At 36.6% G+C, this 17490-nt stretch overlaps 1 protein-coding gene across 1 annotated transcript in view; it reads right to left on the bottom strand.

The window, feature by feature from the left end:
* Window positions 1–17490, bottom strand: part of DPY19L1 (dpy-19 like C-mannosyltransferase 1) — an 87515-nt gene that overhangs the window by 9168 nt on the left and 60857 nt on the right. The window contains exons 13-18 of the mRNA XM_007446125.1: window positions 13137–13238; window positions 8553–8624; window positions 6539–6588; window positions 2127–2151; window positions 1098–1217; window positions 120–294 (exon numbers count right to left, since the gene is read on the bottom strand). Of these exons, the coding sequence (XP_007446187.1) occupies window positions 120–294; window positions 1098–1217; window positions 2127–2151; window positions 6539–6588; window positions 8553–8624; window positions 13137–13238 (544 nt within the window). The remainder of the gene's footprint in view (window positions 1–119; window positions 295–1097; window positions 1218–2126; window positions 2152–6538; window positions 6589–8552; window positions 8625–13136; window positions 13239–17490) is intronic.

Genomic DNA, 17490 nt, shown 5'->3' with positions numbered 1-17490 from the left:
AGGGAAAACCACAGTTTTCCTGGAAGTAAAGCCATTGGAAGTAACTTGGGTTGAGGACTGTGCAGTTGTACATAAAACTGTAGGGCAAACCACAGCTAAATAATATGACCTTTTTTTACCTGGTTTAGTGCTATATTTAATCCACTCTATAAGTTCTTCTTGCGGCAAATTGCTGAACTCCCCTACAATATTCCACTGGGTTTGCAGATTTGCTGAACCTTGTATTGACATAGCTGCTAACACAGCAAAAACAACAGCACCAGGATGTACTTTGCAAAAGAGCCATCCAAATAGCTGAAAGCAAATTAAGAATACATTGACAACTGTTAGTACAAACCAGCCTGCATCCAACTTCCCAGAGAAGAATACAGTCTCTGCTAGAATCCCTGATACAGGACTAATAATTCTAAGGAAAAGTTCCAGAAACAATAACCTGAGGGATCAAAACAACTCTACCATTAGCCTAATATAGGTGGGACATGATTTAAGAAACTCTTCTGTCAACTTGCTCTACTCCCAGATTCGGGTAAGGCCAGGCCTACCTACATAATTTGCCAGACTCAGTGCAAAATAAAAATGTGGGTTCCTTGGGACTTTCCTGGCAGTCCAGTGGTTAAGATTCCATGCTTCCACTGCAGGGGGCAAGGGTTCAATCCCTGGTCAAGAACTAAGATCCCACATGCCACGTGGTGCAGCCAAAAAACACAAAAAATGTGGGTTCCTTGTCTGACATTTTTTAAGAAGTTCAAAACAGCAACAGCAGAGCATCAATCTAGGTGCAGAGTCCTTCTGAGTGTGGGCCCCTGTGCAATCATCGCTTTCTATCAATATCTGTAGTTATCCTTCGTGAATTCAGCCTGCACTGAATGAGTGTTTGCTGTACACCAAGGACTATTTTAGAAGTTAAAAGGATAAGGGATCTGCTTTGGCCCTTACCCCTTAGGAAAGATTAGTACAAAACCATGAAGAACTTTAATTATAAACAATTTAAAGAACTTTGGGTAATTTAATACTATTTTATTTTAGGGCCACTCAATAACAAAGGCTGGGGTAAAATTATCATAGCAGCTATAATGCCAACATAACAATCATCTCACCTGTCTTGAGCAGATCAAGGAAGCCATAACGCACATGTGTGGCGTCAAAAAGAGTTTTAGTCTCATAATTAAAACACCAAGAACTGTATATGCTAACAGTTGCAATGCATGATAAACCAGCTGAAAGAAAGAGAAAATATTTTTACTCCTACTATTTGTGAAGTTTAAGATTATATTGTTAAATTGGTGAATATATGGAAAAGGGTACTTTTTCTTAGTAACAATATTTTGATTTCTGAAATAATATTTAATAATATTTAATATTATAATCAATATTTTGATTTCTGAAAGTCTTAAAATTCGCTTTCAAACTTGTCCCTTTTAGTAGAGGGCTAAAATTATAAAGTCCCTAAGGGAAGTGGTCCTATAATTCTGCTCAGAATCAAGCCTAGGGTTAATAAAGCCCACATTTCTGAAACAGAGGGAAATATGAAATACAGTATCATGAACTATAGTCACCATGCTGTTGCTGAGAGAGTAGATCTTAAAAGTCCTCTTCACAAGAAAAAAAAGAAAATAATGTGAGTAACTATGTATGGTAATGGATGTTAACTAGACTTATCATGGTGATATTCCACAATATATACAAATTCTAGTCATTATGTTGTACATCTGAAACTAATATAATATTATATGTCAATTATACCTCAATTAAAAAAAAAACCAGGCTGAATCACCAGGATATGAGAACAGCAACCAGTCACATCTCTGAGGCCTCAGGGCAAGGTGAGCAGAGAGAAAAGTGATCCCTAATCATGCGAAAGACACTCTGCATACACGTCTAAATGGTCTCCAGCAATGAACTGCTATTACCTTGAGGATGATCAGAGCTGACCAAATGAGTTTCCTACCTAATTGCTCTAACAAATGAATGGTCATGTTTGTAGTATTCTCGTAAAAACACATACAGGCCTATTTTGAAGATGATTAGTGACTTACCAATAAAGTTAGAAAATGGAACTAGAAAGAAAAATTCAAACATATGCAAACATTAAAACAAGACAAATTTTGGTAATGTTAAGTCTTTACCTCTCCATGATCAAATTGGTGTTTTCTGAAATGGAAAAAGAAATACTATCATTGAATCATTACTGAAGCACTTACTTCAATCATGTGCATTTTTATCTTACAAATATGAGTTTTACAACTTCTGTAATATTCCCTCAGGACACATACATGTAAATCAAAATAACTGAAAGTTATAAACCAAAACTGGTGCTACAGTCTTTTAAAACAGTTTATTTTGCATATCCCACATATCTGACTACACGGATATTTATTAGGCCAACAAGGCTCGCTGGCTGTGTATCAGATACCTCACTGGTAATATAACCTGGCAAAGCAGGGAGTGAAAAGAAACTCTGCAGCCCTCACAGTCCCATACCCCTACTTCCTGTCCTCAGCAGTCCCTCAGCTCTGCCGCAAATTCTAGCTGCTTTAGAGACAATTTAGGAAGCCACACACAAGATTTTTTTCAGCAGCAGCTCTGGAATATAAAAATAGCCACATAATGCCAGCTTTACCTTTGCTTGACAGTTTTAATTTCCTAAGAAAGGATGCATCTTTATAGGCCCATATATCCTCCCCACATCTCACTCCGGGCCCCTTCCCGCACCCCGACCCCGTGTTGAGTCTTATCACAGCAGTGAGAGCAACCTTTTGAAAATGGGAATCCAGACATGCCACTCCCTTACTTAAAACTTTCCAAGCAGCTATGGGTTTTTTTGTAATTAAAGTAAACTCTCAAATCCTTACCATGCTACACATAGCCCTCCTAATCTGGTTCCCCACCTCCCATCCTGGAAACTCATCTCCTACCAGGTTCCCTCTTGATCACCGTGCTCCAGTCACTAGACTAATTTGACGGCTTAAAACATCAGAGAGCCGCCTTTGACTCCCATATTCAGTGCCCCTTACCTTGATCACTCCCACTCCATTTCCCTGTTTTATCTTCTCACAGAAAACACAGTTTTCACTTATTGGTTTATTTATCATATGTCTCTCCTAACTAAAATGAACCCTTCAGGAGGACCAGGTACAAATCCATCCATCCACTCAATTTCATTGAGCCCTGAGCAGTAAACAAGATGGAAAAATATCCGTGCCCTCACAGAGTTTACATATAAGTTGAAGGAGACAAACAAACGAGCAAATAAACATACATCACATGGCGATAAATACTGTGGGGAAAAAAGGAAACAGGGTAAAAGATGCAGGGAGTGCTGGGTGACTGGGATGCCATATATTATCAGTGTGGTCACCAACTGAGTGACATGTGAGCATAGCCTGAAGGAGCTGAGAGTTTGAGCCTGAGGATCCCTCAGGGAAGAAGAGCACTTCAGGCAGAGAGAACAGACATGGCAAAGCCTCATGGTAGCAGGCTCCCTGATAGGCTAACAACAAAGATGGCACGATTAGGGAGAAGAGAGAGCCAGGAGCAGAATGAGATGAGGGAGATCCAGGAGAATGGTACTGACAGGGAAGCACATTCTGAGGCTCCGTATTGTGTTCACAAAATTTGAGATTCTCATTAGACACCCAAGTAGAAATGACAAACAGGGAATCGTATGTATAAATCTGGAGTTCAAGGGAGAAGTCTGCATCAGAGACACAAATGTGCGACTTGATAACACAAACCTTCTCTATCCTAAACACTGATATATTTCCAAGACCTAGAAAACAATGCCTAGCACATAGAGTTCAATCTTTTTTTTTGAATGAATGAGCAAATGATTCAATTAACCCCTAAGGTAGGTTAATTGAATAAGTAGCACACAATCTAGGTAGCACACAATCTGATTTGAGGACTTGCTTTCAAATATATTGATGTGTTAGCAAACAGTAAAATTACTGGGCAAATGAAGGAAGTGAAATGGATCCTCCTTTATTCTTCTTTCATGCCAAGTAAAAATTATCAGTTACCATTTACCGAGCACCTAAAATGTTAATGTGATCATTACATTCCATTAACTCTGATCTTACAACTATTTATTATCCTACTTACAACTATTTATTACCCTAACTGACAGCTAAGGAAAACAGGTTACAGAGGTAGTAAGAGGCGAAGCCAGGTCTATATATTGACTGGTTTCAGAGTCGATATATTTTCTACTTCATCATGCTGTCTCTCTCCTACTTTATCCCCTAGCTCCCTGAATAAAGGAGATACTGATACTCACACCTTGAGAATTAAAATGTGTGTCCTACCTCTCCCCTTTTTACATTGGCATATGACTTTGGTACTTATGCAAAATGAAATGTCGATGTGCCATTCTCCTTTCCAAAAAGCTCTGATCCTACCTGAATTGAGAGCCCCGCGAAGCTCAGTGCTTTTCTATAGTTACTTCTATAGTTGAGTTATTATTGAAAAGACTGTTTTGTTTCTGTGAAAAGTTCTACCTTTCTCTTCCAGAGGTGCATACTATAGTTATAACGGTAGCCCCTTTCTGAGCTCTTAAAAAAACTTCATCTCAGTTGAAGAGAAATTTTGGCATTACATACCAGAAGCTTGTTTCTTTTCCCCGGCTCTCAAAGGCATCAGGTAGAAGTAAGTGCACAGTTACAGTAAACTGTTTCTAAGCGAGAACAAGGATTGTCTCAAGAGTGCATGCAATAATTTATCACTGGTTGGAGGTGAAATAACAATAGATAAGGTTGTGTGTTATAAAAGAAAATATATAGACACACAAATTCAATAATCTCTACTCCCCCAAAAAATCCCACAAAAGAATGAAATTAGAATTAAAACTTCCTTTGCTCCATCCTCTAATCCCATGCTCCTAAAAGTTACAAGTTTTATCCTTCCATATCCCTCCTATGTACAAAGACACATACAAAATCTTTATATTTTAAACAAAAGTGTAATCATCATATATATGTCTTGTAATTTTTTAATTCAAGGATGTATGAGGAAATATTTCCATAAAGAAATTCCACTTTACGACTGGGTCATAAGTAAATCAATCCCGCACTAGTGGATATTTTGGTTGTTCTCAGTTTCCACATTACATACACCACCACAGTGGGCATCTCTGTACCATTACCTCTGCATTTCCGTGAGCATTTCTAGGGGACACATTTGCACTGGTGAAACTGCAGAGTTAAAGGACAGGCCCACTGTATGTTTTGCTTGTATTGCCTAACTGCCCTACCACCCACTTCCTCCCACGCTTGCAAGCACTGGGTATTATTAATTTTTACAAACTTGATAAGTAAAAAGGCTTTCACTTTTATCTTTACCATGGGATGGAGCACTTTTTCATGTACCTGTAAGTCATGCATAAGTCTTTACTCACTCAACTACTATTCTTTCCTATGTGCCAGGCACTGCATATAAACCACTGAACTGAACAGAAATGACCCCATCCCCCTTCAGGAGACACAGGCAACACATCAGTATGTAAGCACACATGGTGACAAATGCTGAGAGAAAGAAAAAGGGTGTGATGGTGGAGAATAACAAGGAAGGAGACGAAGGGATCTACTCAGAAGTGATGTTCAAGAAAGCCTTCTTGAAGGAGGTGGCATTTAAGCAAGGATTAAAGGAGTGAGTCACGCCAAGCCAGGCTGCGGAAAGCAGGAGGCACAATTACGGACTTAGGGTACAACCCCTGAAAAACTGCAGAGGCAGGAAACTACTTGTCATGGTCAAAGAGCAGAAAGGAGATCTGTGGGACATTAGTGTAGCGGAAAAGGGAAAATGGGAATTTTTTTTTTTTTTCTCAATTGCCCATTTGAGTCTTTCACTCATTTTTCAAATGGGTTTTTAGTATTTTTCTTATTAATTTATAGCAGTTCTTTATGTATGATGGTCATTAGGCCCTTGTTATAATTTGCAACTATTTTCTCCAAGTTGTATTTTTCTTTGAACAGTGCTTACAGTATTTTACCAAACCAAAGAATTTATCTGGTCAACCTCGTCAATCTTTCTTTCTAGCTTCTAGGCTTTATGTCATACTTAACAAGGCGTCTCTAACCCTAAAATTATAAAAATAATCTCTTGGTTTATTTGGGAGTTGTTTTTTTTTTTTCTATATTTAAATCTTTGCTCCATCTGGAATTTATTTTATGTAAAAATGAGGTGTGGGTCCACTTTCACATTTCCATGCTCTTCTCTCAAAGAGCTGTCCATTGGTCCTAAAACCATCAACAGAGTAATTTGTTTTCCCTGCCAAACTGAAGCACAAAGCTGTATCCTTCAAGTATAGATTACTATAGGGCTACAGTCAGATCATACTGGATGGGATTTGGGGAATGAACAAGTGATGTGCTGAGCTCTACACAAATGGGGAATAATGAGAAAAGCGGAGAAGGGGGATGGCAACAACCGAGGCACCAATTAACAAATGTTGAGTGTACAACATGTAACTATAAAATTAATATACCATAAATAACTACTTAATAAACAGAGGAGGCAACAAAATCATTAATGGCATATTTACCTTATATGTGTTTGTTGTTTAGTTAAGACACCCCACATGTCACTAACAATCTGCAAATAGATTTTTAAACATTTTATAACAGCTGTATTGGGAAAAAGAAAATTTCAAATAATGTATCTTCTAAACTTTCAAACTTTTATTTACTTAAAAATACAGAAGTATGGAGATAAGAAGTAATTCAGAAAATAGTAATTATAACAAAAAAATCTTACATTTGTACAGTACCTCATCATATCTATATCCAACCCTGTTCAGATAAGTTTTATTATCCTCATTTTAAAAACGAGCAACAGGCTCAGAAGGATTAAATGATCTCCCTAAAGGTGGACAACAACTAAAAAGGGTCTTGAAACTTGACCTTTTGGCTTCCGATTCACCTTTAAGTGAATTCCACCATGCCCAGGTTGTTGGCAATGCCTCTCCTTAATTATACGTGCACATAACTGGAGGACTGGCTCAGAGACTGATAAGCATAACTAACTAAACACTGTGCTTTCATATTTAGCAGTCACTGGGAGGTCATCTAATCTGAAATCCTGTCCCCATTGTAGATGTCCTCTGTGACACTGCCTGATAGGTTTTAATTCAGCCCTTGGAAGAACCACCTAGCTGCTGATTAAACCTATAACGCTTTCCTAATCAGACCAGATCAATGCTGGTCAAAAGCCCTAACTCCTAGAATTGGCCATAATATTAAGGAGCCAAAATAAGTATAATCTTATTTCCAAGTGGGAGCCTTTTAAGTCTTCGAAAAGAATTATCCTCTTTCCATTTAAGTCTTTCTTCTTTACGTCAAACATCTCACTTTCTTTGACCCCAATCTAGTCATTTTCATCATCTCTAGCCATCCAGGTTGCTATCTTTTTAATACATTCTGGATTGCCAACATCTAGTATTTTTTTTATTACCTACTGGGTGCCCACCCACATAAAGAAAGCAAAGGAAGCGAAGAGCACAGAGCCTGGCATACAGCAGAAATTGACTAACCATAAACTGACAAGATTTAAAAAGGGCTGTGAGACTACAAAGCTGAATACTATACAACACTCAATGAGCGGGGGTAAAGGTACAGTCTGATTCTCAGTCTTCCCTTGCTTTTTTAACGGACATGATGTGAGGCTGGTAATAACCTCTCTGACCTTATAATTTTGCACTTGTCAAAATGGAAATAATAATATCTGTGTACCCCATAATGCTGTTGAAGAACCAATTGAAATAAGGTATATGAAATGTTTGGGGAGATTATAAATATATGATGTAAATAATAATTATAGTACAGAATATTCTACAAATATATGACACTGTACGAACACAAAAATAATAGCTACAAATCAGAAAACTTTTAGGGTCGGTCTATCATTTTGATTACAGACTAACCCCAATTCATTCTCTTAAAATACCTGTACTTACAGAGTTCACCAACTCTTAAAAGAAAAAATGAGGGACTATTACATCACTCTTTACTGAAGATTGGAACTTCCCTGGCCTGATTTACATGTGGACTTAAAATTTCATTATCAAAGTCAAGTTGGGAGTCTATTTTACCAAGTTTAGTAATACACTGTTAATATTCTATTTTTTCCTTTTGATTAATAATAAACTCTATCCAGAAGTTAATGAATACTGCACAAATGACTTAGAAAGGCATATATTAAATATTTTAAAGAAATATTACATAAAAGTTAAAAGTGAATCAGTAATAATTCACATAAGCAAAAACAATTGTATCTGCGTCAATATGGTTCCTCTGATCCTATCTTTCAAAATACATGACGATCAAAACTTGAGCATCCTTTCCCTAGATCTACTTTATGCTGGCAACTAGCACCATGTTTTTAAGGCTTATAAATGTTCATCAAAGGCTATTAGTAAGAAAATACAGAATGTGTTTCAATCAATCTATATAAAATATTGTATTAGATTAACATGTAGCCTAGTATATATAACTACACAAGAAGTGAAGAAATAAGAAAATGTTCTATTATGAGAAAGTGCTCTTAAGTGATAGACCTACCTTTCCAATGATTGCAATAAACACGACAAGAACAACTGGAAGCAATAATGTCTTTGTATACCTCAGTGGAGTCTGAAATTCAAAGAGATGTTTTGTTAGAAGAAAAGATGATTTCAAATGAAATTTCAAATCATGATCCAAGTGAATTTTAAAACATGTTAGTAAAGAAACATAAGCATTTACCCATCTAGGGTCCAATCTACTCACTGACTCCCACTGCAAAAATGAAGATGCATTTCCATAGAAACGAACTTGCCCAAAATGTTGAGTTGAAAACACTAACAAATACAGTTCCCAAACACCTGTAAAACATGACTAGAAAGACTACTGTTCACTTTTGCACACTACTTTTCTAACTAGAGAGCATAACTTATTATTCACTTAGGGTCAGCAGAACTCCTTTAAATGGCATGAGCTTTACTGTGCATTTTATCTGGGATAAAAATAACCATGATCTCCAGATACACACACACACAATAATGACTAATGTTTATAAGAGGAATAAAAACATTTCTACGTTTTCTTTGGTAACAGATAAAAAAGTACAGAAAAAATTTTTTTTATTAAAAAAGCCCCACACACTGTAATCCTATACACCTCTCGATAATTTGAGATCACAGTCTTAAACAATCCTGGGCTTGAAATTTCTAAAATGCAACTGATTTGCTTATTACCAACACTTTCCCTCAGAAAAATAATCTTACATCATTAAGTAAAATGATGTATGCTTTCCCCAATATGTTTATAAAGAGAAATCTAGCTTCAACCATATTAAAAATGCTGGTACATTTTAATTCTACAAAGTATACAGTAAGTAGCATTTTCTGATTTCCCTCTCCTTAGTCCAATTTTCTCACTATTCTGTATTAGACAAGTAATTTTCATAATTCATTATATAAAATGCATTCTTCATGAGTTAGAAATTCCATTAAAAACAGAATTTTTATGTTTTCATTTTACTATTTATAAACATTTGCATGTTATTATTTTAAAATAATAAATATATTTCTATTTTGTAATTTTTAAGTTATGTTTTAACCTACACAAAAGTCATAACTAAAACTATTTTTTTATAGATCTAAACTTTCAAATTTTATTTACTTTTTGGCCGTACTGAATGGCATGTAGGATTTTAGTTCCCCAACCAGGGATCAAACCCATGCCCCCTGCAGTGGAAGCACAGTCTTAACCACTGGACCACCAAGGAAGTCCCCTAAAATTATTTTATTATTTTAAAAGTTAGACATTTGCTAATAACCGTTAACAATAAATATAAGTAGTAAGATACAGATGCTTAGTTTAAAAAGGAAGTATGTCAAAATTGTGTTAAAAGTATTTAACAAAATTTAATAAGGAGTTCAAACAATTTTAACATTATATTCCAAAAGTTTATTTAAAAGGTGTTTTTTAAATATTTCTTTTAAAAAGAAAATCATATTAGCATCAGATTTTCATAGCAACACTTTAGGCCAGAAGACAGTAATTTATTTAGGATTCTCAAGGAAAGATAGGTGAGCCAAAGATTTTGTATCTAGCCAAACTGACCTTCACACATAAAAGCCACTGATAAAATATTTTGAGCATGTAAAAATTCAGGGATTACTGCTCCCATGAGCCCTTCCTGAGGAATCCACTGGAGAGTAATCTTCACACAGCCAAGAAATGGGTTCTTCGATCCTACAACTCATAGTGTACAATAAAAACAATGCTCTACAGAACTACGACAATGATGGGGATATAAAGGTGAAAGAAGAGTATGAGAGGTTATACGTGCTGACAATGAAGATACAATGGGACTCTTAAAAATGTGGTAAAAGGGGGAGAGTATATAAGAAGTAAAATAATCTCCCTGATTATAGTATTACAATAAATTAGAAATGGGTGGGAATAGGCATGGGGCAAGAAACAACTAGCTACGTTCAGTATAACTCTCAGGAGGAAACCGACAGAAGGGACTAAGGTTAATATATACAAGTATTAATATAAAGGAAACAAAATTATAAAACTTCCTCAATGCCAAAAGATACACCAGAGAGAGGGTATGCACAGAACAAATGCAAACCACACAGTGAGAGATGTATGCACATGTGTGTGTGTTCTATTAGAACTGTAAGTTCTTTTATTTTAATATTTCTTGTAATTGTTGATTTTATTCTAAGCATAAAAGTTACATATGCTCATTGTGAAAACTAGAAAATGGAGAAAAAATAAAGGAGACAATGAATTTCACATTTTAATCAGTTATCAGCATTTCCTTCCGGATGGATTGTATGTTCACATTTGCTCATTTATGCGGGGGGGGGAGGGGGGAGGGGGGATGTGTTTTTGGTGCTGGGAAAGGGTGAGAGCCCTTGGTAACTTTTTTCATTGATTTGAACAAGCTCCTATACTAATTATATTAATCTCTAGTTTCATTTATTATATTTATTGCAAGAATCATCCCAGTCATTTCCTTTGGAATTTTTATAGTATTTAATGTACAGATGTTTTAAGTTACATGCAGACAAATCTATTAATCATTCTCATATATGTTTTGCACTTGTATTATGCTCATTAATAATGAAGTTAATATTCATTCAAATTTTTCTCAGATTAATTTTTCAGGCTTTATTTATATTTAACACATTAACTGAAATGAAGTTTGGTGTATACTATGATACAAGGCCTTAAGCTGACTCCCCACCCCAATTCAATTTTTCAAATAATATTCAGGAAACAATGCATCTTTTAACCATTTATTGATATACTATGTGGTGCTCTCTTCACTTCATACTAAGTACACACACATAAACATAGTTAAGTACCTACACATGGGTCTATCCAGCATTGTCTGTTTTTGGTCATAATGTTCCTGTTTTGCTATCCTTGTACTTTAAATACTATTGCTTTCCATTTTCATATCTAAAAAGCAAAAATCCCCCTCACTGTTTTAACTTTTTTTTTAGTAGCACAATTAAAATATGATTATTATAGAAAATTTAGAAGATGCAAATTACAAAAAAAGTTGATCACTGATTATCTCGCCACCAAAAAAAACAACTGTTAAAATTTTGGTCTCTTACACTTTATTCTATGTGTGCTAATTATAGGTCGATAAGATCGGACCATTTTGCTCATCCCATTATACATCTTAAGTGTCTTTCCATATCGGTATGATATCATGTTAAATTGTTCCCTCTTCCCCACTATATGGACGTACCATACAAGAGATGCCCTCTCTGAACTGGCACCATGCTCTGTCTCTACAGCATCGTCCCTGTGAAGATACCTATGGAGATGAGGAAGGGCAGGCTGGACAAAGCTTTGCCATTTTCTTCAAATTGACTAAAGGCACCTTATGCCTCAATAAACAATTTCTTCTATCACACAACTGATGGTTCATACTCTCAGGTTGTAAAGGTGTGTATATCCTCAATAATGTTAAAGGATTTCCACTGAGTCCTAATTTCTCTGTTGATGCCTATACTCTACTTCCTTTACCACCTCCTTGAAAGAGTCTTGACCTGCTATTAAGCATGCATTTTAAAGCCTTGCAAGATACTTTTCCTTAGTTTCTTTCAGCAGGTTCAACACTATCATTTGTACACTTTTTATCAGCCATTATGTGTCAAAACCATTTGCCAGAACACAGGAAACGAAGACTGATAGGTCACTGGAGTAAACACTACATCTGCAGGACACGCTCAGCTCAGAATGTGTGGTGGGTAGAAGTCTGCTGAGTGGTGCACTCTCCTCCACTGGTCTGTAACTTAGGACATGGGCTGACCCAGTGGGGATCGGGGAAGATGAATGTGTCAACAGACGACTGTTGGCCACTTCCATATATATACACTCACACAGCTTTGAAGAAAAATGTCTGACAGATAATAAAATATCATCATAAATCGGGGCCACATGGGTGGTGTGAAAAAAAGACATATATCTACACGTCTGTTGAACCAAACTAGCTCATAAAGTACTGCAAAGTGGTATTTAATATAAAATACCTTAAAATATCAAAGTACTTTCCTATGTATCTCCTTGCATCCTCACAATATCTATCTGTAGCATACTACCAGAAACTAGTAAGCTACAACTCAAAGAATGAGAGTCACTTGTTCAAGAACATCAAGTAATATCACAGACTTCTGTCTCACTATCCACTAAACTACTCTCTGGTTTCCTTCTAAACACCTGAATACAGTTTTAGGAACAAAATGTTGTTGGAATGAAAAACTTATACTCAATGATATTTCAAAGCAATGAGGTCATTCAAACAAACAACCACAAAGCGAGTGGAAACTTAAAAGCTTGAGAGCGTCACTGAACTAATGCTATCCCTAAAAAGAGGCGACGTGAAATGCCTCTGTGTTTACTCATCCTAAAAACTATTGCTGGACTGAATGCATGTTTCTAAATTATCAAAATAAGAAAAGACCATATATTTCAGGAAGCTGTACTAATGTAAATAGGAAAATCTTCCTTTAAGCTGCCAGGTTTTCCTTTTCCTTCAAACTGAGATAAGAGCACAGAGGTAAGAATCTGAATAACAGGAAAAATGAATGGACCAAAACCTAAGGAAAGAAAGGAGAAATCACATCTTACCTCCTTCTCCATAAAATCAAACTCCGCTGCACAGGTATACAATAAAGTGTCAAAATCCTTGTAACTGAAGAATTTTGATGTTAACAAGTTGCCAATATGAGCCTAGTAAGGAATAAAGGGAGGTACCATTAGATTATGCCATATATTGTAATAATGCATTTTAATCTTAATAGTACCTAAAAATAGTTTCCACTGCATGACAGAGCTCGCTGTTCCCACACCTGGCTACTTCTGGACCCTCCAACTTCACAGTCTCCCTTCTACTGCTGACAAGAGATAGCTCCAACAACACCCTGCCGTCCACACTCCATCATCAACATTCCAAAGGCTTTTATCCTTGGCTTTTCCCTGCTCAAGGTGTTAAACCTGGTGAAATACACTACACAGTATCCGGTAGGCTTGGTAACACACACAGGCATCTGTCAATCAGAAAGGGACAACGTGTGATAGAGGAAAGCAAAGCAAACGCTAATTCAGATTTCTGAAATGCAGTTGGAAAAGACTTTTTGAAAGAAGTAGAAAATGGGCAGGCCTTGGAATAAAACACACCTTTTGCCTCACAATCAGCAACTGTGTAATTCTTCACATGTCATCAAGTGCTCACACTTATATCACCTAACTTACTTCCCACAAGAAGCCATGTGAGGAAGCTGGAATTGTTTTCATTTAACAAATGAGAAAATATTTGCCAAACTTTCAATTCATTATTGTCTAAAAGAGCAAGAAGAGCAAGAACCATAGCAAAGGGGATAAATTATAACTGAAACACATCATGACTAAAACCCTAAATGATACCTAAATGAAGTAGGGGGTCAGGGAGTGGGTAGGAACTATAAAGGGTGGTGGGATATGCTGAAGAATCTCAAATGCTCTGTCTCCTGGGGAAGAAATGTATTCTGATAAGTTTAAGAAATCAATGGGAGGGAGAGTACATAGGTCTAAATTACACAAACTACCTAACCACTGAAAAGGAAAAGAATCTAAAAAGAAAGTAAAATGTTTGGAAAATCTCAAATAAAATGAAAGAAGTTAAGTCCTAATATAATGATAACTGCCATAAATGTAAAGAGGTTAAATTCACTAACTAAAGGACAGATGCTCAAGTTGTATTTAAGGGGAAAACTGCAATATCATATTGTCTACAAAAGACAAACTTAAAAGTACACAGAAAGGTTGAAAACAGACGAAGAGAACAAGATATACCAGATAAAATGAACCAAAGAAATCTGGGTTAGCTACTGTGATGTCTCACAAAACTAAATTCAAACAAAAATATATGAAAAAAGACAACAAAATGACATTATATGCTGATAAAACAAACAGCAAAGCAAGGTTATACATATCACGAACATATAATATTTGCAATTTGCAATTAACAGTATAGATTCAAAGTGTATAGAAGAACAACTGAAAAACTCTGTAGGAAGAAAAAGTTGACAGTGTTCATTGGAAATGTTAAATATTTCCCTCTAAAGTAGAAAAAGAAGATAAATGTTAACATAAAATCTGAACAATATTAATAAGCTCACAAACGGAGAATACAAACTTCACATAGAGAAACTATACGTTACCCTCAAACACAAGTAAAGATTTTTTTAATGTTCACATCCTATGCCACAATAAATCTCAATGAATTTATATAATGCAAATTATTTTTTCTAATCATAAATGCAGCAAAATTGGAAAATGGTAACTAGGAATGGCTTTAAAAATCCTTTCAGCTCGAAACTAAATAACATTAAACTTTTTCGGTTAAAAAGAAAGTCGCAAAATAGTTAATTTGTAAGACACACAAAAAAGTACTACTTAGAGGAAAATTTATAGATTTAAAATGCATTTACCAGAAAATAAGAGAGGTGAAAACAAGAGCCAAGCACTTTCCCTCAAGCATCAGAAAATGCTACAGAACAATCCCAAAGAAATGAGAAGACAAGAAATGAGGGTGACAGAATTCAATTACAAAGAGCAATACAAGAAAACCAAGGAAGACTTTAAAGAAGTGGTACTTTGAAAATATTAATATAATAAATAGAAAGTAGAAAAAATAGCAAAAAAATAAAAAGCAGGTCTTTACAGATTAATATAATATCAAATCCAAATAAGGAAAATTAAAGAGCATAAAAGACAATTCACATATATGCAAAAAATTTAAATAAGAATTTTTTGCTAACTGAATTCTACAATAATTTTTTTTTACTTTGATGATATATACGAAATGGGTGAGTTTCCTCTAAAGACATAAAACACCAATAGATTCCTACAGAAAGTGGATTTGTAGTAGAAAAATCTCCCATGAACAAAACTCCAGATCCTGAGGGCTTCACTGTCTAATTCTAACAAACCTTTAAGGAAGACATAATATCAATTCTATATAAATTCTCATTAAAAATAGGAGATTGAACATTTCCCAATAATTCTGGAAGGCTGCATTACCTTGAAACTAAAACCAGGCAAAAACGTTACAAGAAAATAAAACTACAGACTAATATCCCCATAAATATCAGCAAAAGTCCTTAAAAATATTAGCCAACCAAATCCAGCAATATTTAGAAAAACTAATACATTGTAAACAAGTGAGGTTATCTGACAAATATAAGGTTGGATCAACATGCAAAAATCAATGAATATGGGGACTTCCAGATACGGCAGAGGAAGAAGTTAGTAAATCCCCTCTTTCAATAACAACTGTGAAATTGGACAAAACTGTCAAAAACCATATTAGGATCAAGTAATTGATCAAAAGGAAAACAAATGGAGAAACATGCATTCACAAAAAAACTGATGAGGGACTTCCCAGGTGGCGCAGTGGTTAAGAATCCGCCTGCCAATGCAGGGGACACGGGTTCGAGCCCTGGTCCAGGAAGATCCCACATGCCGTGGAGCAACGCCACAACTACTGAGCCTGCCCTCTAGAGCCTGCAAACCACAACCACTGAGCCTATGTGCCACAAGTACTGAAGCCCGCGTGCTCTATGGACCACGTGCCACAACTACTGAGCCCACATGCTGCAACTACTGAAGCCCGCGCGCCTAGAGCCCGTGCTCCGCAACAAGAGAAGCCACGGCAATGAGAAGCCCACACACCGCAACGAAGAGTAGTCCCTGCTTGCCGTAACTAGAGAAAGCCCAAGCACAGCAACGAAGACCCTATGCAGCCAAAAGAACCAAAAAAAACTGATAAGCTCTAGGTGGAAATAGTGGGAGTCTGTGGCATTGTTGGTTTGGCCGCTCCCACCCACCATTACATCACCTCTGCTTCCCCCAGCCCAACGGTCCTACCCAGGTGGGGTTGGCCATGAAAAGCAGAACCTTTGCTACTGCAAGGAGCTGACTTGTTTGGGGGCAGAGAGCAAAAACTCTATGCACCATCAGTAAAAGCAGCAAACTCAGGAGGAAATGAAAGGCGGAAGTTCACAGCTCTGCCACCTTAGGGTTACAGTACTAGTTTGGTAAACAGTAGACTGGCAGACTAGCCAGACCTTTTACAGAGATTCTGAAAAGGAGACAACCAATGACGGGAGACAAGTTCTCACATCCCTGGTGCACTGGAAAGTTGTCCACAGAACTGGGGGATCCAAGAGAGCCCAAGCTCTCTACAAATCTATGACTGACTGGGAGGTGGTATGCATATTCATGGGAGATCCAAGGTGGGCATGGCAGAAAGGAAAAGATGAGACAAACTTGCTGTTCAGATGAGAATTAACATAGTAGGTCTGAAGGGGATCCTTTGAAAAACCTGCTTGCAAGGTTGACCTTTAGCTGGCATCAGGGAACTTGAATTCCGGAAAGCTCCCATCACCCTAAATGATAATAGTGGCTTATACTGAACACCTACATTCTTTCTGGGAGTTTGGAATTTTGATAACGTGCTAGGCAGAGGATGCCTATGTTACCAGCCCCTAATAAAAACCTTGGGACACTTAGTACTGAGCTTCCCTGGTACACAACATCAGGATTTTACCACGAAAAATGTTGATAGGAGCAAGGATGGGAAATCCAGGATAGACCGAGAAATGCCTCGTTGGGTTCCTAAAGGACAGGAAGTGTGTGTCTAATTAACAGAGAAGGGTGGGTGGAAATGCTTCTCAAGAGCCGTGTGGCCTTGCCATTCTCTTCCTTTGACCAATGTTAAAATTAAGAATTCATGAGCTGATGTCCTTGATCAATGTTACAGATTTCTAGAAATACTAAAGCTGCAACTAACTTATTTCTGATTTGGAAATAACTTTTTACAGCAAGTTTTTTTTTTTGGCCCTGGTGCCAATAGTCACTTTAACCTGAATTAATACTTTAACCGGCTTGTCTTCCCCCAGTGAGTAGACAGATTCCATAAACCCAGGACTTGGGCTCTTTC

This window comes from Lipotes vexillifer, unplaced genomic scaffold, assembly GCF_000442215.2.
Source record: "Lipotes vexillifer unplaced genomic scaffold, Lipotes_vexillifer_v1.1 scaffold822, whole genome shotgun sequence".
NCBI lineage: Eukaryota > Metazoa > Chordata > Mammalia > Artiodactyla > Lipotidae > Lipotes > Lipotes vexillifer.
This window is presented reverse-complemented; position numbering and strand designations above follow the sequence as displayed.